This window comes from Ochotona princeps, chromosome 10 (assembly GCF_030435755.1).
Source record: "Ochotona princeps isolate mOchPri1 chromosome 10, mOchPri1.hap1, whole genome shotgun sequence".
In the NCBI taxonomy this organism is placed as follows: domain Eukaryota; kingdom Metazoa; phylum Chordata; class Mammalia; order Lagomorpha; family Ochotonidae; genus Ochotona; species Ochotona princeps.
The window spans coordinates 2107426-2134281 of record NC_080841.1 but is presented as its reverse complement, the minus strand read 5'-3'; the positions used below and the strand labels follow the sequence as shown (position 1 = coordinate 2134281).

Here is a 26856-nt window from a genome sequence, read left to right as displayed (position 1 = left end):
TCGGAGTTCCAGGCCAGGAAGCCCTGTGTCCAGCCCCACACCCCACTTGAACCCTGTTCTTAGTGACTCCTGAGCCTAGGATGTGAAGAGGGCACTGTGAACAAAACAGTGCTGGGGCCAGTTCACTTTCCTTGCTCTGCACCAACCTTCGCATCCAAACTCACATCCATTGCTTCTAGCTTCTCCCCAGGTAAAACTAACAGCTCAAAGGCCTGGACATGCCCCCGGGCCACCCAGCCCATCGTCCATTTTAGTCTAGAATTTCTGCCCTTCCTAACTCCAGCTCTTACCACTCACTCTGAACTCAATTCTTTCCCAGCTGAGGTCAAACTAAGCCACATGGCCCAGGAGACGTGTCCTTCCATCCTGCTCTGATTAACTGGCCCTGCACCCCCTCAATGACCAGTCACACCTGAGACCTCTCGGCATGAACACTTCCTCCCTTTGCGGGGTTCTCAGTTGCCTGGAGAAAGACATAGGTTTACGGTCCCCAACTGCTGTCTCTAGGGAGCCTGGCTCAGGGCTGGAATGTTGCAAGCAACCAACGGCAGCTGCCAAATAAATGGGCGTGGAACTGCAGCATCTTCCCTCGGCCCTCTTCCTGGGTAATCTGATGCACGTGGGAGTTCCTCAGAAGCGCTTCTGAATGAAAGGCTGAAGAATACACAAGAGCACAGGCTGGCTCACCAAGGATGCGGACATCATACTGGAGGGAGTCCTCCCCGGCCTCATTGACAGCCACGCACATGTATCTTCCGGCGTCACCCACAGCAGCCCGGGGGATCTGCAGCACACGGCCTCCTGGAAACAGACCCCAGAGCCGTTACTTCCTTCAGTCTTGGTGTGAGCACGGTCATGTGTAGGGACCCAAGTGTTCAGGCCCACTGACTTCCTTACATTACCCCTTGGGACTCCTACTCTCAGCGTTTGGTTTTAGCCCGACACCACCTTTTATAACAAGCACTGAGTTAGTTTACACAAGTGGCCCAGGACTTGGCCTCTGACTCCATCTCAGGGACGGCCCTGTGACCATGCTCTCCCTGGAGTGCTGCTGTAGTTCAGGCACGTGTTGTAGTAGCTTTGAGCATTTTGGGTAGTTTCTATATTGCTCCCTGAAAGTACTCTTTTGAGAAAGAAATACACGGGAATAAGAAAAGATGATCTTGAAAGAACTAGAATATATATTTTTAACTCCTCATGTTGTTTCCATTTTGAACATAACAAGTTACAATAATTGTATAAAAACTTGAACACATGCTCACTAATTACTTACATTTACTGCATGTGCTTAGTCTGCCTCTGTTATACGCACATCATCTGAATCATTGGAGGATGAATTGGGAACATGGTACCCCATTAACCCTGCAGACTCATACCCCCATATTTCCTAGGATACAGAATAATCCCATATGTATCCACAATAGAATGATCAAAAGCATGGCATTTAAGTGATACAAAACTACTACTCAATTCCTGGCCCACATTCAAATCTCATTAATGTTGAAATAAAGTCTTTTATTTTATTGCACTTTCCCCCCAAAGCCAGGCTTGTTTAGGATCATATTATATCCACTATCATATCTACTTAGTTTTTAAAATTTTTCTTTTTCTTTTTTAAGACATTTTTTCACTTAATTGAGAGCAAATTCACATACATTTATTTAACATGTTGGCATTAAGCATGTAATTTAATGAATCTTGATAAACCCTGAATATCTAAATGTGTTCCAAAATTAAATAGCAGCCTAGAAAATGCTGTTGTCCTGTGACAGTTTAAGCCTACCAATAAGCCATGCCATTATAGCAAAAATAATTGAAACTAGTGATCTTTGCTATTTATTTATAAATGTAATTGATAAGCCAAGTAGTAACTATTTGCAAAGATACATCAGGACAGTATCGGTAACGCAAAGAAGCCTGGCAGTCCCATCGCACTGGAGAAGCCAAGGCCATGGCAGAGCGGGCACTGGGGACCTCACTGCGTCTCCTGGCCCACCCACACATGGCCCTCTCTGCTCCCTCGCAGCACCGGAGGACCAGCGGCATTCGGCAGCCTTGGTCTGCCATGTGACATCTAAACGCTCTGTTTGATGAGGAGAAACACACCTGGCAGGTCCACAGCATGCTGCTGACACCTTTACCTGGTAAAATCAACACTTTATCACTGGAGCTCAGAGGATGGCCATCTTTGTACCATGTCAGAGTGGGTGGTGGCGCAGCATTTGTCTCGCAGTAAAGAGAAATGGGGTTGTTGAGGATCACGTCTTTGGCTTCACCACTCCTACCCGTGTCCAGCATGTTGCCTACTTCCCAGAGTTTCTGGAAACTTGGAGGAACTACGAGGGAAAAGCACGGAATCTGGGTCACGTGTAAAGGCCAGCATCAGACTATGAAACTAAGTTCTTGACTGAAATCTGACAACAGTGATTCCTTGCCGTACATATTAGATAACACGCAAAAACGTGCAAGGACCTGCATAGCACCAGCTCCAGGTCCAGGGCACACAGATCCTACAGCAGGTTCCCAGGTGGAGCTGAGGGTGCCTGCATAGCACCAGCTCCAGGCCCTGGGCACACAGATCCGAGAGCAGGTTCCCAGGTGAAGCAGAGGGTGCCTGCATAGCACCAGCTCCAGGCCCTGGGCACACAGATCCGAGAGCAGGTTCCCAGTGGAGCTGAGGGTGCCTGCATAGCACCAGCTCCAGGTCCTGGGCACACAGGTAACAGATGGGTCACTGCAGGAGAAGCAGAGACTGTCACAAAACACTGGCTCATCTGAGAGCTCTTCTTGGTGTTCTGTCTCACTAAGAAAGCTGGACAAGTTATAGAATCAGCATTAAAAAGCTCAGTTAGCAGAAAGAATGATGTTCGCACACATTTCAGAGCATAAATATGAACTATCTAGCAGGCAGCTTGCCTGAACATGATAAACATTAAAAGTACATAACATTTGTTCTAGAATTCGTTCTGTGCACCTTAGGAAAAATCAAAGACAGATACGTATTTTATATATTAATGTGTTCAATATAGCATTGTTTATGAATAGGGGAAGCCTGGAGACAACCCAGACATTCAACACTAGAGGTCTGGCTGCCTCAGTATTTGGACATTTCTCAACTAATGAAACCTCATAGTTGTTAAAAATGAAGTCGAATATTTGGCAACCTTAAGGGTAACAGTTTGCACCATGACAATAGCAACTATCACCTTTAAGTTGTTTTTCTAAACAGCTTTAAATATTCTGCATCATTTAGCACTCACTGTACCTCTGGCAAAGTATACATTTTAAAAGTAAGCAAAAGGAGGCTTAAAATATTTAGGTAACTTGCCTAAGTCACAGAACTTGTAGGAACTGTAAACATAATTTGATCCAAGTAGGAGCGCTCTGAATTCTGTACTTAAGCACCTTCCTGCCTTCTATGCAAATACTCCTCAGAAGATTTAATGACATAATATTAGCGGAAAGATGAGGTAATAGAGAGGACTGTGCTATGGTCCCAACCTTGTAAATGACGGATATGTTTAGATTCACCAGAAGGAAACACAGAATATAAAAAAATAACCCTGAACAAAGGGATTCATCTTGGATTTCTCAAGTCCAAATTTTCTTTTTTTTTTTTTCTTTTTTTTTTCTTTAATATTCATTTATTCATTAATTACATTGCATTACATGACTGGGATTCCCCCCTTCACCCCAAACCCTTCCCCCATCATGAATTCCTTCACCTTGATGCATAACCACAGCTCAAGTTCCGTTGAGATTCCCTAATTAAAAGTTTACACCATACAGAGTCCAGCATCCCACTTGTCCAGTTCAAGTTCAACGGCCTCTTAGGGAGGCCCTCTCAGGTTTGTAGGCAGAGCCAGCAGAGCGTCACCTCGATCAATTAGAAGCTCCAACATATCATCAGCAACAGTCCAGGTATGATGAGGCTGGTGCAGAGTCCACTGATTGACATAGTCCGTCTTAGGGTTTCCCCTTGTCCAGTTTTCCACTGCAAGCATAAAGCTGAGGTGGTTGATTCATCTACTCCATTTTCCATCTTTTTTTGATTAATGCTTTGATTCCTCCATTTTGTTCAGGGGAATCCCCCTAAAAAAAACTTTGAGGCATTCCCAGTCCAGGCTCCTACATGTACTACTAGTAAGCACAGTGCCCGCCATTGTCCATCACTCCGATCAGCTGATGGTTTTAACCCCTGGGTTGGTTCTCTTCTGAGCCCCGACCTCTATTGGAACCAATGAGTATCGCATCTCTCCCCGGCTCTGCCCATCACACTCTCGTCCCTCACCTAAACCAGTGGGAGGAGTGCTGGTCGGGTGTTGCATTCCCTGCTAGCACAGGCCATTTCACCTTGGCATTTTGTGTTTTATACTGTTTTTTTTTTTTTTTTAATCGCAACCAAACCCGGCCAGGCCCCCACACAGTTTCAGCACTTGGGCTTGCCAGTGGATGACGTGAACCGACTCAGCCTGGTCTGCCCCAACCCGAGCCAAGTGTATTCCAGTGGGTCACATTCCAAAGCCTCTTCTGGGTTATTTACCTCCATGCTTCTTGCGTTTATTTGTAGAGTCAGTGTCCTGTCAGAGGATCTGTTCAGGTTCCTCCCTCCGACTCCTTCATGGTGTCGGGCTTCACGCATTCCAGCAGGTCCTTCAGCCAGCACCGCTCTTCAATCCATTCTGGTTCCTGTTGTTGAGAGTTTCAGCCCAGCCACGGCTCGTCCATACCCACGCATATCTCATATATGGCTCAGATGGGGTTGAGGCCTAGCCGAGCCCGTCCAACATCTATCCTGGTCCTCCGGAGCACCAAACTGTGCTGTGGTCTAATCCGGCATGGTGCGTCAAAGCCGAATTGATATTTGTGCCAAGGGATTACAACTGTGACCCGACCAGAACTCAGCCTCCCTCCAGTTCCTGTGCCCCTTAGTGGTAGGCTCCACGCAGCCAAGGCCTCCACCACGCTCTCCAACCAGGCCTGTTGCCAGCCAGTGTTAACTATGCCAGAGGTTGCTCTGGTCAGCCCAGAGCGTCCTATAGACTGTCATGCCTCCTGCATAGACTCCACCGGCCCTTCTAAACCGTCCAATGGGGTCAGAGTGTCAGGGGATTGGTCCACGTATGCCTTACACATTCTAGCCCTGAGTATGGTTCTTGAATGCCAGTCAGTGTCATAGTAATGCCTTCTGTGACCCCTCTGCTGATCCCTCATCCTATCAGGTAATGGGGCATCCTGCTGGAAAAGCCCGGAATTTTGCCTTTTAAGTGAGCTGATGTTGGCGATCGGCACTATAAAGTGACTACAGGTTCTTCAGAGGAAGATTAAATGCCTTTGAAAAGCTTAAGGACTAATACATATTCTCAGAGTACTGTGGGTTCAGCACGGAGCGTCTCATGCAGCATATCAGAGAAACCAAATTCCAGAACTTAACTCTTTATAAAGATAAACCCACTCTCTTCTCCATTGCTTTGACGGATCATATACATCAACATGACATGCAGTAAGTGTGTATTACCTTGTATATTCACATCGAAGTCCAGCTCATCATCACCAGCGATGTTGGATGCCACACAGGTGTAGCGCCCAGTGTCTGATATCTGAACTTCCTTTATTTGGAGCGTGTGTCCCTTAGCACCGATGCTCACGTGATCATCTGGCTTCAGGGCCTGTGATTTGATGACAACCATGTCAGCCTCAAGGACTCCGGGAGATCCTCTAAGACAGTGCTTTCATGATTCTTTATTATACGAAGATCAAATGCCATCCGAAACAATCAAGATGGCAAGTCCTCCTATCCTTGTGTTAAACTGTATGAAAACTGTAACTGCACTGACTGCAGAGGACACCCGGGATGTGTGGGCGATGCTTTCACAGAGTTCAAGTACACTTTTGGGATAAAAATTATGTTATTGGATACTCATTTATCCATGTGAAGAAAAAATTTCAGTTGATATCATATTGTATTTATAAAGAGACCTTTTATCAAAATTTTTAGAAAATGCCAGAATTTCTTAAACAAGATTGATGGTATTAGCATAATCTGATTAGTCCATAGTTCTATCATGCAGGAAATCATGACTTCATAAGTGAATAATTTTAACCTACAGATATTCACATGTTGTTTTAGTTCATTTATTCAGAAGACAGCAGGGCAGGTCTGGGCTGGTCAGGGCTGGTCAGGGCGGGCCAGGGCAGGTCAGGGAGGGCCAGGGCTGGTCAGGGCGGGTCAGGGCGGGTCAGGGCGGGCCAGGGCTGGTCAGGGCTGAGGTCATAAGCCAGGAATTCTCCCAGGTCTCCCACAAGCGTGGCAGAAATCCAGCCTTCTCACTGCTCCTAGCATGTGCCTCAGAAGAGGCTGGCGCCTGCGCTGGAGCCAAGTTTTAAGTTCGGGCATGTGGATGTCCTAAATGCTAGGCTACATGCTGACTCTTCTGGTATCCATTACTGACTTATGGATCTTTGCATTCTGATATTTGCATTGTCTACACTTAGAATGCTGCCATTTCTACCCACAGTAAACTCCCTCATGCCATAGAGCTTGCAGCCTCACTTTGCCCTCTCATTGGAAGGTACCTTCCCTCACGGCTGCTGGTGGTCTCAATGCCCACAGCCACTGACCTCCCACACCTCCTCTGGAAGTATTTCATCTTCCTGCTGCCTGACCTCTTAGTCACCCGTACCTGCACCTCTGCATGGTCTTGGGCTCAAGTTCTGGCTTTCTGACCACCACCTCCTAACCTTCCACATGTCTTCCCGTACCTCAAAACTCCAGGAACTTACTGAGCCTAAGGAAGATCACAACCTGCTGACCGTGTGATCCTCTCGGCCCTCTGGGTTCTCCTCCTGACTTCCACTCTCTGCTGACCCTGGGGGGGGGGCAACAGCCCCTCCCCTTCCTTGATTCCCCTCCGCTGCAGGCAGCCGTCTGTGCAACCTGGGACCCAAGTCCCCTGCAGGACCGCCCTGCAGCTGTGTCCTCTCTCACCCGCGATGCCACCATCTCCCCTTATTCCACTGGGCGAACAGCCATTCCTGATGCAGCCCACATCCACATTTTCTATTGTCATTTACTGTCAAGCAATTTCAAAGTGCTTTCTGCATTTGCTGCCCCCAGCTTCTTTCCTTTTATCTTTTCATGAAACTACTCCAGATGTGGCTGTGTATTCTTGACCAAAAAAAGACTGCCAAGGTTACCAATGATACCGTGTCACTCCGAAGTCTTTATCTTGCCAGCAGCACCTATCTGACACATTTTTATCTGACTTTGTTGGGATTTCCCTCCCTGTCCTCCAACCTCTCGGTGAGGAAGTAGCTCAGGGCTTACTCTTTGCCTCTTCTCTGCCACCCAAAGTCGTTCTCCTAAAAATGTCATGTAAAACCACAGATGCCTCACGTCCCTTTACTCCCCACACCCTGTGCCACCCCGGTCCAAGGGACCACGATGCCTCTTCCGGGCCACTACAGCAACCTCAGAGTCGGACTTTCTCCCTCAAGGATAGAAGCCTTTTACGTCCATTAACACCTTACATTGTCATGTCAATCATATCATATCATATCACATACTATATCATATATGTTCAAAACTCCCAGGTGGCCTCCCATCATTACAAAGTTCCTTGTTCTGCCAGGCAGTAGGGCTTGGCCCCCAACCACCCGACCACTCTTGTGCCACATCCTCTGTGCCCCAGTGACGGCTGCACTCTCACCCAGGCCCTGTGCCACATCCTCTGTGCCCCAGTGACGGCTGCACTCTCACCCAGGCCCTGTGCCACATCCTCTGTGCCCCAGTGACGGCTGCACTCTCACCCAGGCCCTGTGCCACATCCTCTGTGCCCCAGTGACGGCTGCACTCTCACCCAGGCCCTGTGCCACATCCTCTGTGCCCCAGTGACGGCTGCACTCTCACCCAGGCCCTGTGCCACATCCTCTGTGCCCCAGTGACGGCTGCACTCTCACCCAGGCCCTGTGCCACATCCTCTGTGCCCCAGTGACGGCTGCACTCTCACCCAGGCCCTGTGCCACATCCTCTGTGCCCCAGTGACGGCTGCACTCTCACCCAGGCCCTGTGCCACATCCTCTGTGCCCCAGTGACGGCTGCACTCTCACCCAGGCCCTGTGCCACATCCTCTGTGCCCCAGTGACGGCTGCACTCTCACCCAGGCCCTGTGCCACATCCTCTGTGCCCCAGTGACGGCTGCACTCTCACCCAGGCCCTGTGCACCTGTGCAAGCCCATTTCTTCGGAGCATCTTCCCCGCTATTTCCTTCACTTCTTCACGTGTTGCTGCTTACGCATCACCTTATCAGAGATGAGATCCTTACTTCAACAAGTTATCACACTCCCCACATTTGGCATCCTACTCTGGCATCTACGTTTATCTGATGTTGCATATTACACTGGTTTGTTTGTTTTTAAAATTTAATTTTTATTTTTTATTGCAAAGTCAGATATACACAGAGGAGGAGAGACAGAGAGGAAGATCTTTCGGCCAATGATTCACTCCCCAAGTGGCTGTAACAGCCAGGGCTAAGCCAATCCAAAGCCAGAAGCCTGGAGCCTCCTCCAGGTCTCCCATATGGGTGCAGGGTCCCAAGGCTTTGGGCCGTCCTCGACTGCATTCCCAGGCCACAAGCAGGGAGCTGGATGGAAAGCAGGGCTGCTGGGATTAGAACCGGTGTTCATGTAGGATCCCAGCACATGAAAGGCGAGGACTTTTAGCTACTACACTACTGTGCCAGGCTTGCTTTGTTTACTTTCTTTCATCTTTTTAAACTTAGTATGGGCATGAATTTTAGTTTCTTTCATAATTGTGTCCCTGATACATCTGGCAAGTAGCAACTGCTCAAAAAATAACTTGGGATGCAGAGAATCATGATTAAAATTATATCACTTACACAACAATAACAGTTTCAATGGTTTATATTTGAGGGAACCAATCCCAATTCCACCAATGTTGGCATCTCAAAGTCAACATTTTTATCAACTTCGGGGTCTAGATTTCAGAGTGTAATTTAAGTACTCATAATGAAATTTAAAAAATGAAACTACCACATTCCTTGTACAATGCTGCATGAAGTTTTTCCATCTGTATTTTTTCTATGTGTGAAAGCATATATAACTACAGGTGTAAAAAGGCTTCAGAGAAATGTTAACAACATGGTTTCAAAGGAGAAAAGATTATTTGTAGGATTGGTGTAGCAAGCAGTCTGCTTTTAGTCAGAAATGAAACTAGAAACAGAAAATCAGAGCTCAGTGGGAGTTCTACACTTTTTTTTGACAATGGCTTCCAGTCATTTTTTTCAAGCTACCAGTACCGCAAAAATCCCATGTGCTGTGCTCTGAGTCAGGACTGCGACCTGCACGTCTCCAGTGGGAACGGAGCTTCCTTGGAGCTGGTTATGCGGAAGGCAGGCCAACGGCAGCGCGGCCACCTCACACACGTACCAAACACAGCGTGAACAACAGGCAGAATGTCACATTTTATAACAGCGGAAGTCATTTATCCAAACCCCGAGTTCATTTAGCATCCAAGGTACCCCATCTTGCTGATACTGTTGAGGTACTGTTTGTTACACTTACTTATTTTGTAAAACCACACGATGGCAACTCTGTGCCCTGATTAATGCAGAGGGCAGGGAGCGAGTCAGCCTTCTGGAATAGTACACACTTCCCAGCAAAGTGTGCAGCCTGTTTCAGGTACTTGAGCTTGAGATACCAGGGGCATGAGATTTGCTAGTTTTAAAGTCACAACAGCTCTCTGTGTACATTTTATTTTTTCCACTGTCCATTTAAGTCTTTTAGAAATCAGCAGCAAGTGAAAAAAAGCTAAACTGTGACTGGCCTGTCCATCCTTGTACCAGCTGAGCGAGGCAGAAGGAACCGCGTAGGCTTCGCATTCCAAGGTCAGCGTGTTGTTGACTTTGATGTTCACTTCTTTCGGGTAAATGCCTGGTCCCCAGAGGTCCCCTTTACTGATTACGGGTGGAACTGCATAAAACAAAGATTAAAGAGTTAGCCCATAGTGATCATCAATACAAATACCCCAGAAGTACTGAGACGACTGCTTCGCCAGGAAGTGCCGATGCCAGCACCTTGTAAAGCAGGTGTTTGGACCCCGCCATCCTGTCCCTCCGACGAAGTGGAGCAGGCTCCCATGCTTCCCGGAGAAGTTAGGTTTGTTTGTTCCAGACCCAGCCTGCATACAAGCCACCACATACACTCAGCTATTGGTCATCAAGCTATCCAGGCAGGCACCAGAAGGGCATGAGAGAGACAATCTGTCCTGAAATGCAGATTCTACTCATGTCCCTACAAGCCTTTCTTCTTTAATGGGTCAAGGCACACTGGAACAGTTCAGGCCACCAAACCTCACTCAGGCGACACACAGCCACAGTTTTGTCAGCTCAGCTAGTAACGCAGAAGCAAGCCGGAAAATCAGAGGCAGAGAACCCAACACCACCTCACCAAAGGGGAGTGAGCAGAGTGGGCGCTTCGCCACGGTAAGTGTGCGGTCACGGGTACAAGGCTCCCTTTACTCCCATTCTCGCGCAGCAAGCTGCACAGACGGCCATCCTGAATTATCAGGAACGAGGAATGCGACAGAGAGAACAAGGAGTGTTCACGGAGCACTTACTGTAGACCTTCAGTTCGTAGTGCTTGGCCATCTCGCCAGCCTCGTTAGTGGCCACACACGAGTACCTCCCAGCATCGTCCTCCCGCACATTTGGGATCTGCAGTGTTCGTCCCCCTGGAAAACCACGGGACATCAAGTCCTTGAAGGCACCGTGGAGGCAGAGCAAGCACCCGGGGGCAGGGCTGGCGGCTCCGACAGCAAGCAGGACTCTCCACTGTGTGCCCGCACTGGGGCACATGCTGGGCAGGCGTCACTGCACTGCAGCTCAGCGCCGCGCCTGCAGACACCACGTGCTCCTCCGTTTCTGCCCTGCTATGCCATCCTCTCAGCCGTGCGGCGGGCCTCAGGGCGCTGGCCCCTTCAACAGTCCTCATGGACTGAGCTAAAACTCTTCAATCCAGGAATCCAAACAGGACTCCAGCTTTGGACCCTCTCCTCCCTGCCACACACACGGCACACACAGACACCACACATTCACAACACTCACTGCACACACACCACATACGAACACCCAGACACATACATCATACATACAGACACACAGCACACACATGCCACCTGTAACACATGACCATTACGCACATCACACCTGTACCTCAGACCAGCCACCACTCTTGGGCTGAGAAGTTCACCAGCACAGAGCCGGCCATGCCCTCTCTGCACCTTTTTCGTCTGAGTCAATCTAACGGATGTGAAAGCTTTCCTAACTCATTTCCAAATCCACTATTTTCTAGAAATTTCTTGAATGTCTATTCAAATTTCTGACGAAGCAACAAAGCTGTTTCTGACAAGTTCAGCCCATGGTAGCCGTTTCTTCTTTCCTTATAAAATTTTACCACTCAATCTATCATGCTCCTGGATCATTTATAAGCCATGATTATTCATGGTTCATGCTGCTGAGAAACTTTTAACAGATACTATCTTTTCTCCATGAGACAGTGATTTAAACCCAGAGTTCACACATTTCAGTTCTATATTATATACACTGCCAGCATCAAAGAGGAATTGTGGTAGTGCTGGGCCTGCCTATTAAATTCCAGGGATGCTTGCCCTCCCTTGGGGAGTTTCTGGGTTTGAGTTATGATTCTGTCCCTCTTTCTAGCTCCTAGCCTGTACTTGGAGGACAGCAGAAAATGGGTCAGGTAGTAAGGTGTCCGTCACCCCCTTGGAGTCCTGGATAAAGCTCTTGGCTCAAGAGCTCCAGCCTGGTCTAGTTCCAGCCACTGTGGCCATCTGGGGAATTACTGAGAGCTCTCTCAAATAAATACATCAACAAAACAATAAATAAAACAATAAATAAACTCTCAAACACAAACTCTCTTTCAATGTTCAATAAGAAATCAACCTCTCGCCTTTTAAATCCAGATTAGTTTGGCAACTGATTATATGGTAGCATTATTTTTTCACTTAGTTATTATCCTGATCTTTCAAAACATTATTTTAGTACCTTAGATCATTAAGATATATACAAACATTAGAAATTAAGACATTAATGTTGCCTTTCAAAACAAGTAACCAAAACGATTCTGCTTTTCTGTGACAGCAGATGACACAGCGCAGCTGAAGTGAATGCATTACCTGGGAGAATCCGAACGTGTTGGTTAGACTCCAAAGGCACGCCCCCCTTAGACCACGTGATGGTAGCTGGAGGGTAGGAGTAGGCCTCGCAGGCCAGAGACGTGGGGCTGTGAAGGACAACAGTGACGTCTTCCGGGCTGCTGTCACTGCCCACGCCGGCGATTGTTGGAGAAACTGAAAAACATTTAACATTTGAAGACATGCTTTTGCTTTTTAAATTTCGTTTTCTTTTTTAATTTTAAAAATTATCTTATGATGCAATTCCACAGGTTTGGGGATTTCCCTTACCCCCCTACCTCCACAGATTTTCCCCATATTATTACAATAGTACAGTCCTTCATAAACAGGCCTAAGTCCATCATGCTGCTGTTTAAGTGTATGCTGATACTATAGGTGTAGACAGCGAGACAGTCCAGCGTCCTATTGTGAAGATAGTTAACAGTTTCACTGGGAGTCCATCTATGGTTTCTAAGTAAAGATGCACACTGCATTCGATGTTCACATCTGTATGGGACAGTCTCTGCTTCACAGTTACTACACTTTGCTATAAATGAAAAGCCATAAAGCAAAATCAACATCAAAAGGAAAAACACAGAATTTACAATAGCATGAAGTAACATGCTACTGAATAACCAGTGTGTTGCTGAAGAAATGAAAAAGTAAATCAAACACCTTCCTGGGGAAGATGCTATTGTGTGACCTATGTGGTAGTAAAGAACTTAATAAGAGAAGAGAAACTATTTTGAAGAATGAAAATAAAAACAAAAATATCAAAATGCATGAGATGTAGCAAAAACAGTACTGAAAGGGCCATTGATCTTGTGTTTTGCAAGCAAACCGCCTTGTATCAGAGAGAACATATGATACTTGTCCTTTTGGGGTTGACTTATTTCACTGAGCGTAATGGTCTCTAGTTGGAATTATTCGGTTGCAAATGGCAGCATTTCATTCTTTTTCATGGCTGAGTAGTCTCCATGGAGTAGATGTACCACTTTCTTCACTCACTCCTCTCTGGACAGGCATCTGGGCTGTTTCCATGTCTTCGCTCTTGTAGACTATGTTGCTGTGAATATAGCGTTACGGATCCCTTTCTCACACACAGATCCCATTTCCATGGCATATACTCCCAGCAGGGCGACAGCTGGGTCATATGGCAGGTTTGTTTTCAGTTCTCTTAGCACTCTCCATACTGACTTCCACAGTGGTTATACACTCCCACCAAGATTGCAGGAGGGTAACTTTCTTCCCACAGCCACATCAGCAGGTGTTGTTAGTGGAGTTCTGAATGGAGACCAGTCTCACTGGAGTTAGGTGGAACCTCAATGTGGTTTTCATTTGTACCTCTCTGACATTGCCTGAGCATTTTTTCATATGTTTATTAGCCAATTTGTTCTTTCGGAAAATGTCTGTTCATTTCCATCACCCAGGACTGTTTTGCTTCACAGGGCTATTGGTTGTCTTTTATTAAAAAAAAATATTTTTTATTGGAAAGGCAGATGTACAGAGAGAAGGAGAGATAGAGAGAAAGATCTTCTATGTATTAGTTCGCTGCTCAAATGGCCACAAAGGCCAGAGCTGAACCAATCCTAAGCCAGGAGCTTCTCCCAGGTCTCCCATGCGGGTTCAGGGTCCTAAGGCATTGGGCTGTCCTGGACTGCTTCCCAGGCCACAAGCAGGGAGCTGGATGGGAAGCAGGGCCACCGGGATCAGAACTGGGGCCAATACAGGATCCTGGCTCATGCAAAGTGAGGACTTAAGCCACTAGGCTACCATGCTGGGCCCTGAAGATGTGTTTTACAGAGTTTTTTAAACATCCATTTCTACATTTCCAATGTATTTATTTGTATAATTGTATAATTCCATTTCTTAACTTACAGAATGCAACTGACAGACTGTTCTTCTACACACAAGCAGTGAGGTTACCCCAGCACTCACTCGTTAAAGGAGGAGGTAAGACCTAAAGAAGGAATTCATGGGCTGGCACGTGGCTCAGTGCACTGGCTGCCTTCCGCAGCCCTGACATCCCATGTGTGTGCCAATTTGAGCCCTGGCTGTTCCACTTTCAATCGAGCTCCCGGCTCATTTGCTTGGGAAAGCAGAATAGGACACCCCAAGTCTTTGGGCCTCTACAACCCACATGGAAGACCCAGAAAAACGTCGGGCTTGAGGCTTTGAGCTGGCCCCGCCCCAGGTCGATATGATCATTTGAGGAGCGAATCAGCAGGTGGAAGATCTCTAACTCTGGCTTTCAAAAAAAATCAATAAAATCTATACAGAAATGAAGGAAACCCAACATTCTGCAGAAAGAGGTAGTGATGACAGGAATATCGGGGCAGGTGAGCGAGGAAGGGCACCAAGTCCCGTCTGAGATGTGGCTGAGATGTGGGTTTCGGAGTATCTGAAAACGGGCCTGAAGGACTCATAATGGTGAACAGGTGGATAGGGAAGGGCAAGCCGGGAGTACTCAGAGAACAGTTTCAAGGCCACACTGGCAGCAACAGGAGTGGGCAGCAGTCAAGATGCCCCTGTCCCACACCCAAGCTCATGTGCTGGAGTTCCCATGCCGGCTCCCTGCTAAGGGCGACCCCCGGAGCACAGCACGATTGAGTGGTTGGCTAGCTGTGGTTTCTGGCACCAGCTGTGGTGGGTGTCTGGGAACCTCTGTCTCTGTGTGTCCCTTCTGCCTTTCCAATCCATCAATGAATGGGATTAAAAGCAAACTGGGTGCAAGAGCACAGAGGAACACTGGTTCCTAGGAGATGGTGCGGGACTGAAGGAAGGATTGACTACAGAAAGGCAGGGGACATTGACAGGCAGACTCGATCATACAATGTGAGGGGTCAAAGACAACTCCAGGTTTTTTCTGTTAGTCTATCTGCTTGTAAACAGAAAATGCAGAAAGGTCTTCTCGCTTAGGCAGGGAAGATGCTTGCTCTCTCAATAGCTGGAATCTGAAGTGCCTCGGAGGCATTTCAACGTCCACACAGACATTTGAATCTCGCGGGAAATATCTGGGTCGCAGATACTGCTTTCAAACACCAGTAATTTATAGGAAATGACAATTACGTAGATGGGGATAAACTACACTACTCTAATACCTGGGCCACTTTCTGCTGCTTTCCCCAGGCCATCAGCAGGGAGCTGGACAGAAAGAAGGGCAAGCAGGACTAGAATCTGTGCCCATACTGGATGCTGAAACCGCAGGATTATGCCAGAAAGCCAGTCTCATACAATAAAAGCATTAAGCAGAGAAAATAGAATATTTAGTCATACTCCTGTTTGGTTCTTCAAAACCTGAAGCGAAACTTATACTAACCAAATACAGTCAGGCTGAAACTCTTGCTCTTGTCCCCAGCTGGATTGGACGCCAGGCATGTGTATCGTCCAGCGTGCGACACTTGGGCACTGCTGATCTGCAGAAAACGGCCACCGGACAAAAGGCGATGGGCTCCGTCCTCCTGCAGCAGCTGTCCGTCTCTGTGCCACGTGACGTTGGGCACTGGATGCCCTGTGAGAAAAAGCCATTTCTGCGAGTTGGTCACAAGCCTCAAGTCTGTAGTGCTTAAAGTTTAAAACAGGAGTTTTTCACTCATTTCCCTTTCTACATCCCCTACTTCTAAGATAATGCTGTGAGCACTGACTTTAAAATCAACTTACAAACTCACCATTGTACGGTGACGATGATTCTGCTATGACTAAAATACACAGATCACAACCCATTTCCAAATGTAGGTTAGTTCCCATTTGTAAGTGAAATGATTCCAAATTGGCTTGTGTGTTTCACTAAATTTGTACCACACTTAAAAATGTGGATGCACTTTTATGAAAATGATTACAAACATCTCTGCACTCATGCTGCATTTTTTACAAATCTATATTTTTGCAGAAAAATCTGTAAAAATGTAAAACATCTAATTGAACAACTCAGCTATTTTGAGTTTGCATCAGGATTCCAGCATATAGACAGATATAAAGATACAGGTATATCGTTAGTATAGCAATTTAATATTTAGTTTGCAGTGACACTAATGTTGTTTTAAAGTATTAAAATAATTTTTGACATTTCAACGGCAATCAAATCGTGTTCGGAATGGAAGGCTCGGATGATACAACTGCAGACCGCAAGGGAAGAACGGTGTGAAATGAAGGTGACTGTTCACCGAGCAGCATTTGCTGTTGGGACCATGTTTCCAGAAGGAACATGATAGGTTCAGTCAGAGTGTCCGTCGCACTCTTTAGATCTGCCCCTGACAACAGAAACATTTCCTTGCTTCCTTATTTCTACTGTTCATACAAAGTATGTAAACAAGAAAATAACAAGCTAATCAAACCTCCCTTCAAATGTGAACTTCTCATGAACTGTTAAGGGGTCACTCTCTGCTCCTTTAACCTTGTAAGACGGCTTAGAGCAGAAATCAGGCTGGAGAAGTGCCTGCAGCTGTGTCTACTCTGATTCCCAGCAACAAATCCAATTTGCCGGTAAAGATGTCAAACTGCTTTTGTAATTATTCATTTTTAATGTATCTTTCCTAGTCTCTAGTCTCTTTGTAACATGTGATGAGATGACAGTAATTCCCACCATACAATAAAGTCATCTTCACACTACGATGTCCATCTGGCTTCTTTCAAATGAGTTTCAGGACAATGGGAAAAGCAGAACCCAGGAAGGACACAGCAAGGAACGCAAGCTGGGACAGAAAAAGGCAGAGGGAAGAAAAGAGTGCGTTGAATTCAAACAAGGGCCAGTGTCTTCCTCCAGCTCTGGCTGCTGCCCTTCCTTTCTCCCGGGCACCTGCCTCTTATCTCCACAGAACCCATGGGGGATCCTCTACATGCGACTAGGCGGGAAGGAACTCAGATTCGGCTGCAGAGGCTGCACCTGCAGGCACCCGGGTCAGAGGGCAGAGGGTAGGGGCAGCAGCGGAGGGGGCACCTGCAGGCACCCGGGTCAGAGGGCAGAGGGTAGGGGCAGCAGCGGAGGGGGCAGAGCGCTCACCTGTCACCTCACAGGTCAGTGTCACACTGTGCTTCTCTTTCACTGTCACAGCTTCCAGGGGACTGTCACCTACAATGTGAGGTGGAACTAAAAAAGAAAACAAAGCAACACAGAAACACAGCGACTGTTAGCTCTGACAGCAGGGATATTTTAGAGGCATCCACAATTACATTTTTGGAAAGCTGTAATTCTTAAAACAAATCTCCAAATTACCATTCATGACATGATTACTGAAATGTCATAACATTCTCATCAATACTACTTTTAAGGCATAAAGTTTTTATGCCATGAATCCAATTATAATGAGTTTTATTATAATATAAATCACAAAGTCTGGACACAAATTGCTTAACAAATCAAGAGTAAAACATTTACTCGACATTTATTTCCCCCACCATAGCTCTAAGAAGCACTCGCAATAAACAAGTCATTTAGCATCTCAAGAACACTGTTGACAACTGTGAACTAGCAAGACAAGGCGTTTTAGCTAAATCATCAGACCGATGGTCTCCTGACAATCCTAACATTGAATTCTTGCCCAGAGTCAGCCCAGGGCCCAAAGAACACTCCGGCACGAGATGAAGCTGTAAATCAGTTTCAACTCAACTTCCAGCAAGTATTCAAGCCAACTTGCAGATATTACAAACGATCAAAGTACCCAGTACTGAAAGTCCAAAGAGTTTTCTTCCTTCGCCCGCTGCATTCCTGACGACGCATGTGTACTGGCCCGTGTCCTCGACCCTGGTCTGCGTCAGCCGGAGTGTCCTGCCTCCTGCAGAAACGAACCACCAGGTGACTTCAAAATCAACACAACTGCAGATGACACTGAGCTTCAGAAAATGGTGACCGGACATCTAGGCAAAGCTGCCACTTTGCTGCTGGCAGATGGAATCGGAACACACCAGCATGGCAGCAGCCCAGATGTGGGGACATGGACTCCCTGGGTGCTGAAGCCATCTAGCCGGACTCCCAGCTTTCAGGAGTGTCCTGGGCCCCTACGCTCCTCTAACTGGATCAAAAGCCATGGGGTCACCTCTTACAGAGCTGAGGCCGTTCGGAATGAGCTCCTGGGTAACGTTCATTTGAAGAAAGGTTCTTCCTCTGGGTAAAGCATCCAGCCTGAGGCTGTAACCTGGAGGGGACTGCATGAGAGCGCCAAGATGCAGGAGCCAAGCAGCGAGCTGAAGGCCTGCCCAGATGTCAGAGCACACCAAGGTGGGAAGCTCCAAGGAAAACACCAAGACCTTTCTCAGATTTTGCAATCATTTTCCAACTGGCACAGCTAAACTTAGCATCCTGAGCTTGAAGACCAAAAAAAGGTAACAGACATAACATTCACACACGCAAATTCACCCAGATCTGGTTTGGTGGGGCTCTCATCTGCATGGGGTGTTCTCAGCAGTGCTCTGGAAGGGGATCTAAGAGTTTCTTATTTAGATAAACATAGCTGGTTGTTTGAAACTGGTCCTTTTTGTCCCTCGCTGTGACCTCAGTCACTGATGCCAGCCGAGACTGCGCAAAGCAGCGCGATTTCTTGGAGTCACTGCTGGCCCCAGCCCTCACCCCAGCCTCAGAGGTGAGGGGTCTTTCCTGGCCCTCTCACTCCAGCCAGTGACCCACAAAAACAAGCTGACTGGCAGTTACACTTGTGTACATTTCTACAGCGTCTGTCTGGTCTCGGCCGATGGCTTCAGCCAAGCGCTGCTTTCAGAAAAGCAGCAGGGCCTGTCTCAGGAGGGCTACTCTAGACAGCCCACGTGTAACCGTTGATGGCAGTTCCCCTGCGCGCATTGCTTCTCCCTCCTCTCACACACACACGACGGGATTCGGAGATGCCAGGGCTCCTTGGCAGCACTCACAGGGGGAGGCACTTCTCCTAGGCTGCTCAGGACTCTAGTTTGTAGTCCAGGAAAGCACCTTCAAATCAAAGCAAACTACCACCCTGCAAATCTGCGGTGAGGCCCAGGATATCACCCTCGATTGCTGTTTCCAAGGAGAGGAACTAAAGTTGTAGCCACTGGATTTAACAAGTTCCTATTTTCTCAGCAAATGGAAATTTTGTTCAAAAGCCACAAATAAGAGGATGATTTTCAGATGAGAATATAATGTGCTCATGTTTCTGGTAACCAAATGTCAATCAGATGTGACGACGCATTTCCTGTGGACACGTGGCAGTCCAGGAAGGAGCGCCACAGCTTCCAAGGACAGGGCGGCCACAGAGCTTGCACCACTCTATCCACGACAGGCATCCCGCATGCCCCAGAGGCTGCCCCAGACGCAAGCCTGGCATTCGTTTCTCCACATCAACTGACTTCAGCCCCAAAGAGACCCTGACAGCCAACCTAACACCCTCACTTGACATGCAATGAAGGGGGAGTTAGCACACTGAAGGTGCTAGCATGGCCTGGCACTCTAGGCAGGAAGTTTACCACCACAATTAAAAAAATGGCTTCTTTGAGTCATTTCTCAGTCTGCTCCCAGAATCTCCCTGCACTGACATTAATTGTGATCTTTGAGATTAGACAAAAGCAACATACCCTTTCACATCTATGACCCTTCCATTTGGAAATCTACTACCAACACCTGCAGGCATGGATGTGGGGAGAAAGGAACTGTTGGAGGGAGCGTAGGCTAGTGCAGCTACTATGGAAGTCAGCATAGAGTGCTAAGACAACTGAAAATTGATCTACTATACGACCCAGCTATCCCACTGCTGGGAATATGGCCAAAGGAAATGGAATCTGCGAATGAGACCTGCAAGCCTATATTTATAGCAACACAACCTACAGCAGCAAAGACAAGGAAATAACCCAGCATGCCTGTCGAAAGAGGAATGGATAAAGAAACCACGCTACACCTACTCTATGGAATACTAACCTACTAAAAAGAGTGAAATTCTACCATTTGCAACAAAATGATCCCAACCAGGGGCAATTATGCTCAGTGAAATAAGCTAATCCCAAAGGCACAAGATATCATATGTTCTTTCTGATGTAACAGGAAATGCAATAATGCATTTGTTTCTGATAAGTACCTCACCCTGTCAACGTAAACTGAGTCAGCCATTCTGGGGTCTTTTCCTGTGAAGGAGTCTGAACCTGTATCCCCTGGTAACATTTAAAGCCTTTGTTGAAATTAAGTGCAGGCATTTATTTAATCTTTCTCTTGCATGGTTTGACTCCAAAGTCCTAGCATGAGGTATGTTTAAATCTGGAAGCCCTCGTTCAACATAGCAGGTCTTGTTCTAAGTACTGGAGCTGTTCACTAACCACAGACTTGGCTGAACCTTCTCCTCTCATGTCCAGGCCATCCTCCCCATGCCAGGCACAGCTCCCGTGGCACCACCCGCCTGCAGCAGCCACCACCTGGGTGAATCCCTCTGGAGAAGCCACCCTGGTCCCCCTCAAACTTGGACAAGGAGTATGCCAACCGGCTTTTCTCTACAGTTATGATCAAATCTTAGCTCACAGGAAACTCTCCGCTCCTACAAACGCAAACACCTCCAGCTGTCACGCGGGAGCTGAGATTCTTGTTCACAGCAGAATGCCCACGTGGCTTACTGGGTAACAAGACTCGCTGTAACTTAGGGTTTGGTTTTGTCTCTCCTAATCCTTCACTTTGTAAACTGGCCCCCATTACGGCACAAATGCCCCATGAGTGAAGAAACAAGCGTTAGGTCAGCTTACTTTTTCAAGGAATCCAGGGACAGGTTCCCCCAACCTCGCAGAGCCCCCTACACCTTCCTTAAATAGCCTAAGTAGCTTTTCGTTAAGATGACTCAGTGTGTTTCACAGAAGCTACGGCAGCAAGGAGAAGCGAGGCGTTCAGGCTGAACAGACGCCCTGGCTGCTGGGACGGGAAGTACCTGAGAGGATCCTGGCGGAGGCGCTGAGGCTGACGGGCCAGCCGTCCTTGAGCCAGGTCACTGAGGGCAGAGGGATTCCTGAAGCCTCGCAGGTCAGGGACACCGGGCTCTTTTCCACCACACTGATGTTTTCAGCTGCCCCCTGGTTCCCTATAAAGCTTGGTGGTGCTGCAAGGCAAAAGCAAACCAACAGGAAGTGAGAAGGAAGACAGCTCCTACAGAGCAAACACCAGCACTAAGACTCTTGGTGGTAATAACGAAACTCCAGCTTTCCTAACCAACAGTGAGCAAGACAAGCAATCACAACAATGAACATTTTGATTTCTGCTGTAAAAGTGTGACATTTCTGGAAGTGCGTGTGTCACTTCTTCCCCACTCTGAGAAGCAAGCCACTCTTCCACTGTTACTCCCGCAGCAATTCTTCTCTTCATGGAGAATTCATGACATGGATTCATGATCCTCTCACTGGCACAACTTTTCAAAAAACAATTCTAATCTTAAACATTAACAGCATGATATTAAAAAGATACTTCCAATGAATTTAAGGTTGCATTGTTTCTTTTGGCTTTGATGGGTGCAGTGCTTGCAAACTGCAGGTTATGGATGCTGGGCTTCATGCATTCCTTCACCGGATTAAGCCATGAGCTTTGTGGGTTGGCACACAGCTTGTTTGAGACTTCTGCAGGATGCCATGCAGGACACGTGCCCCCCTTCCAGGGATCTGGGTTCAACTCCTGCTCTGGTTCCTGCTAGTGCCAACCCTGAGAGGTGGTAGTGATGGCTCAAGTAAATGGCTTCTGGATCCTGGCTTGGGCCACAAGACAGGGAATCCACTCTGACTGCCCATCCCTGTCTGTCTAAGGAACAGAACACATTTTTTTAAAATTCAAGTTGTAACATCTGTGTCTGTTAAGTTTATCATTACTTCTACAGATATTAAAATTATAGTTCAAATTGTATACATCCAAATAAATAGTCCCTACCTGTGTGTGTGTGTGTGTGTGTGTGTGTGTGTGTGTGTGCTCTATTCCTATGGACATCTGTGGCTAATCCGAGTAACCCAGCTGACTTAAGGACAGCGAGTGCTCTACTGAGGTAGACTCGGGCAGCTCGCAGACAGACCCGTTTACACGAGCCCGGAAAGCTCACTCGGAAAACATGGAATCAAGGGTTTAACTTGGGATGGCATCAAGCTGAAAGTACCTGAAGATAGAATTTTCGACTTCACTGTGTGCGTTCCTGAAAGAATATCCAGCACATGCTTAGCTCTGGGATGCAGGCCACGGGAGGTGTTTCAGAAACACAGCCCATCCATCCGCAAAAGACGCAGGTCTTATCAGCCAAGAAATAGCCCTCCTGAGTCACTTCTGACTTACCATGAACACTTAAGTCATATTTTCTGTCAGCCATCCCTGCTTCATTCGTTGCCACACACACGTAACGGCCTGTGTCAGACACGTGAGCGTCCTTCAGCTGCAGCGTGCGACCCTCATCCAGGACTTCCACGTCCCTTCCCTTGGTCAAGGGCCGGCCGTCCTTCATCCAGGTCACCATGGGTGGAGGAAACCCCTGCACCGCACACTCCAAGGAAATGCCCTTCCCTCGCGTCACCACAATCTCAGTAGGGTGGCTGCCACTGCCCACGATGGCTGGTCGAACTGGGGACGGGTGGGAGACAAAATGAAACAGGACAGTGTATGCCTCATCTCTGTCTTAGGAGTTTCCATCAGTCAAAGTTACAGGTACATTTTTATGTCAGCAGACATACAGATAGGTAGATGTTCTCTAAGGTTTCTCCTGTGTCTGCACCTGAAATGAGCTGCTGACACAGCCAGAAAAGAATGCCCAGCTGCCTAGCTTCTGCCTTCGAGAAGGGGTTCACATGACGAGAGCCGCCACAGGCAGCTCTGCTTCCCAGTCCTCCTGGTGTGACTGTGCCGACAGGTACTGCGGCACAGTCCTCCTGGCGTGACTGTGCCGACGGGTACTGCGGCTGGCTTCGGCCCCTCTGCCTTCTGCTAGGGAGCTGGAAAGACAAGGCTCTTCCCTAGTCTTCCTTGGGAATTACAGAGGCCACTTCAATCAACTCGACCATATAAAACCTACAAACACGGGTCAGGTGTTGGGGGCGTGCTGGGAAGTTCTTGGCTCCCCCAGGAAAGGGAAGCATGCCCCTTTTCCACAGCCTCTGGCTGTCAGTGTGGACTTGACAGCACAGCCCAGCAGCCACACTGAGACGGTGAAGTGAAGCACAGACCGAGAGAGCCCCCCTGGACATGGCAAAGATGCTAGCCAACTCTCCCGCACTCACATTTTTCGTTGTGAGAAAAAAAAAAATCAACTTCCACTTGCTTTATTATTTTTATTTTTCTAAACTAAAAGAACTTATTAGTACATAAGATTCTCAGGGTCACAGCAAATTAATGATAAATATAACAGAACTCTATCTTTCTATGTTGCTGTTCTGTTTGTTTTAATCACCCATAGCCAGTTTCCAGAGTACTCACTCCATGGAGACTGATCCCAAAGACAAACAGTACACAACTCTCCTATAGACGTGGGAGGGAAGACGCCCAGGCCAGCAACAGAAGCCCTGTTCGCCAGAGCCACGACTTCTACAACCCGAGCCGCAAGAGCTCAGCCAACCACAGCAAACCTCGCCGAGCTTGCCGGTCCAGGGCTGAACGGTGCAGGCGGCAGCTGAATTCCTAGAGTCAGTCAGCTCTCCCAAAGTCGGGAAACAGTTATCATTATTATTATTTTACATTCTAAATAAACATACTTTGATACCAAGCCACATCTTGGCCATCCACTTAGCTGCTTTTCTGCTCAGTCCTCCACACGCCCTGAGGAAGTCACAGCTACATGCAGGCACCTGGTGTGTCTGTTGGGCAAGCTGTTGCTGAACACCGGCTGAACCGTCGGCAGGCAGGGAGAGGTGACCACACGTGTCTGTGGGTGAGCTGCCGCCGACCACTGGCTGAACCGACAGCAGGCAGGGAGAGGTGACCACGCGTGTCTGTGGGTGAGCTGCCGCCGACCACCGGCTGAACCGATGGCAGGCAGGGAGAGGTGACCACGCTCAACACCATCGATACACAGCACCACAAGGGAAGGAATCTTACAAATACAGAGCCACTGTAAAGGAAGGACACACTTAGCGCTGTGCAGGAAGCCTGGCGAAGCAGTAACTCACTGTACACTTGCAGAGTGTAGTCTTCCTTCGCTGTTCCAGCAGCATTTGATGCCACACATGTATAGAGTCCTGCGTCAGATTTTTCAGCCACTGAAATTTGCAACTGTCTGCCTCCAGATAAAATCCGGACTCGCCCCAAGGAGTCAGGCAACACAGGGGAGCCTGCGGAGAAAAACAGCAGGCCGGGAGGCAGTCAGTGCACATTCTGTGCGTACTCTGAAAGGCATGTATATCATGTACTTGCTGCCTAGCTCAAGTATATAAAGGGCAGGTGGCACTATAATCTAACCACTCCTTGGCCTGTAAATTAAAACACTAAAGTTTAAACAAACTGAAAACATACACAATCTATTTAACATTCACTGGGCACAGATGTTTCGCTGAGTAATCTAAAAATCTGCCCAGCAGAATGATTCAAGATAACATTGTAAAACTCTGAAAATAGAACAAGATGTCATCTTTAGAAAATCTCTCCTAACAATTTATTTTGAAAGGCAGAAAGAAACACTCCATCTACTGATTCCTTTGCCGTAGTTTCCACAACAAATGGGTGCGGGCAGGCCACGGGCAGGAGCTGGGAGTCCAGTGCAGGAAGTCAAGGCAGACAGCAGGGAACTGGCCACTGAGGAGCGGGCAGGGCCTGAACCCGGGCACAGGCTACGGGGCGCAGAGCCCCAGGCTGTGCCAAGGCACCATGTGTGCCCAAATGCCTGGCCCTTGGAGATTGGTCTCAGAATCTATTTAAGGAAACAAAATTTAGTTGTCTGAATAGTGGATTCTTGACAAGGATAGCTGTTTCACAGGACAAGAAATAAAAGAACAATTTATACAGAGAAGTGATTTTTGCAGCGGGGCAGTTAATCGCACAGTATATGTTTCCATCCGGATACGTGCAGAGGCCTCGCAGACTACACATTAACATAAAGCCATCTGCCGCCCAGCACGCAGCATGCAGGCTCCGGGAAGACGGGCTCAGAAACTAGCCTGTGTGCAATAAAAGGAGGACTCGCTCTCTATTGATATTTAATCTCGCAACTGCTCAGTGAGGACACTGACCGTTCTTCTTCCAGACAATGTTTGCGGGTGGGATACCACTTGATTCACACAACAGACTCGCAAGATTCCCTTCAATGACTGTAAGTTGCGCAAGTTCCTTAGAGCCATAAATATTTGGTGGTACTGAAAGAGAAAAAAAAAGAAAACAGTTTTTGTATTTATTTCACGTAGAATTTCCCCAAAACATTAATAAAATGAAAGAGGTTCTATTCAAATATACAATGACCATGAGGTCGACATATCAAAACCATATAAAAATATGAATAATAGTAGCAGACTCCCAGTGTGACAAATAGAAATTACAGAAATACTCAGAACTGCATCTAAAGAAGCTGACTGACAATGTTTTGACTCCTTGCATCAGAGCTAAGGCACCTGCAGGTGACCGCTAACTCAGTCGCTGAGGCCCTGTCCATTTTACTCTCTGAACTGAATGGGAAAGCCATCAGACACCCCCTAGGCACTGAGAAGTACCACCAAGTGATGCGCCGCTTCCGGGTCACACAGCCTCCTCCCTCCTGCTGCCTGCACCTTCAGTGGGAATGCCGGCCACTCCGCTTCTAGGAAGGTTGGGGTGGAGCTGCTGGCCCATTCTCCCACGCACACTTCTCTGGCCGCAGTGCTCGTCTGTAGTAGCCTCTCACCCCGCACCAAGCTCCCAGCCTTGAGTCACGCCCTGGGAGGCTCCTGCCACCAATCCACCTCCCTTTTGCGTATCCATCTGCGAGCTTGCCGCTTCCTCTCAATCCGAAGTTTGTTTTCACCAAGCCCTGGCACTGTTCTGCTGGGTTCAGTGTTCATGTGTGCGAACTGTCTACAACCTGTGTAACCAGGTCTTTGATCTGCTCATCCCTTCCTCCATCCCACAACATCTCATGACCTTTCTTGCTGGCTGCCTAAAAGCTTGAACTTAGGCCACTCCACAGTTGCTCTGTTCCTGCATCCTCACTGGATAATTCTCAATGCATCAACCTCATTGAGTCTCGACTTCCTTCACCTCTCAAACATACCTCCCTATCCAGATGTCTACCGTTTCATTCACTGCCTCTCCACTCAACCAGATCACCATCAGTCATCTCAACAGCTCCTTTGCCAGCACGTGACACTGCCTCGCTCCCTTGTCCTTCCTGCTTGGCAATCCCCTTCCTCTGGATGAACCCTACAGTTTGCCCCGTCATCACCCATATCACACGGAAAGTTCAAAAATACAGATGACCCCCACATAACCGTACAATCTGCACCCGGAACTCCATCCCCCTCTCCCCCTAAAAATTTCACTTAATGTCTTTCCTTCTAACATCTATACTTTTTAAAACAATATTTATTTATTCAAAATGAACGTAAATAGATTTATCTACTGCCTCATTATCTGATGCCCACAACAGCCTGCACTGGGCCCAGTTGAGACCAGCTGCCAGAGCCCAATCCACGTCTTCCAAGCACAGAGCAGGGAAGCAGTGCGGACACATGCTGCCTCCAGGACGAGCGTCAGCAGCGGCTGGACTCGGGGACAGAGGCAGGATCTGAAG

The 26856-nt window shown here is 47.7% G+C and overlaps 1 protein-coding gene across 1 annotated transcript in view; it reads right to left on the bottom strand.

The window, feature by feature from the left end:
• Positions 1–26856, bottom strand: part of HMCN1 (hemicentin 1) — a 366339-nt gene that overhangs the window by 100431 nt on the left and 239052 nt on the right. The window contains exons 43-55 of the mRNA XM_036495278.2: positions 25328–25450; positions 24272–24433; positions 22452–22733; positions 21076–21243; positions 17869–17982; positions 17211–17297; positions 15531–15722; positions 12215–12388; positions 10637–10750; positions 9845–9990; positions 5519–5669; positions 2142–2336; positions 688–801 (exon numbers count right to left, since the gene is read on the bottom strand). Coding sequence (XP_036351171.2) covers positions 688–801; positions 2142–2336; positions 5519–5669; positions 9845–9990; positions 10637–10750; positions 12215–12388; positions 15531–15722; positions 17211–17297; positions 17869–17982; positions 21076–21243; positions 22452–22733; positions 24272–24433; positions 25328–25450 — 2022 coding nt within the window. The remainder of the gene's footprint in view (positions 1–687; positions 802–2141; positions 2337–5518; positions 5670–9844; positions 9991–10636; positions 10751–12214; positions 12389–15530; positions 15723–17210; positions 17298–17868; positions 17983–21075; positions 21244–22451; positions 22734–24271; positions 24434–25327; positions 25451–26856) is intronic.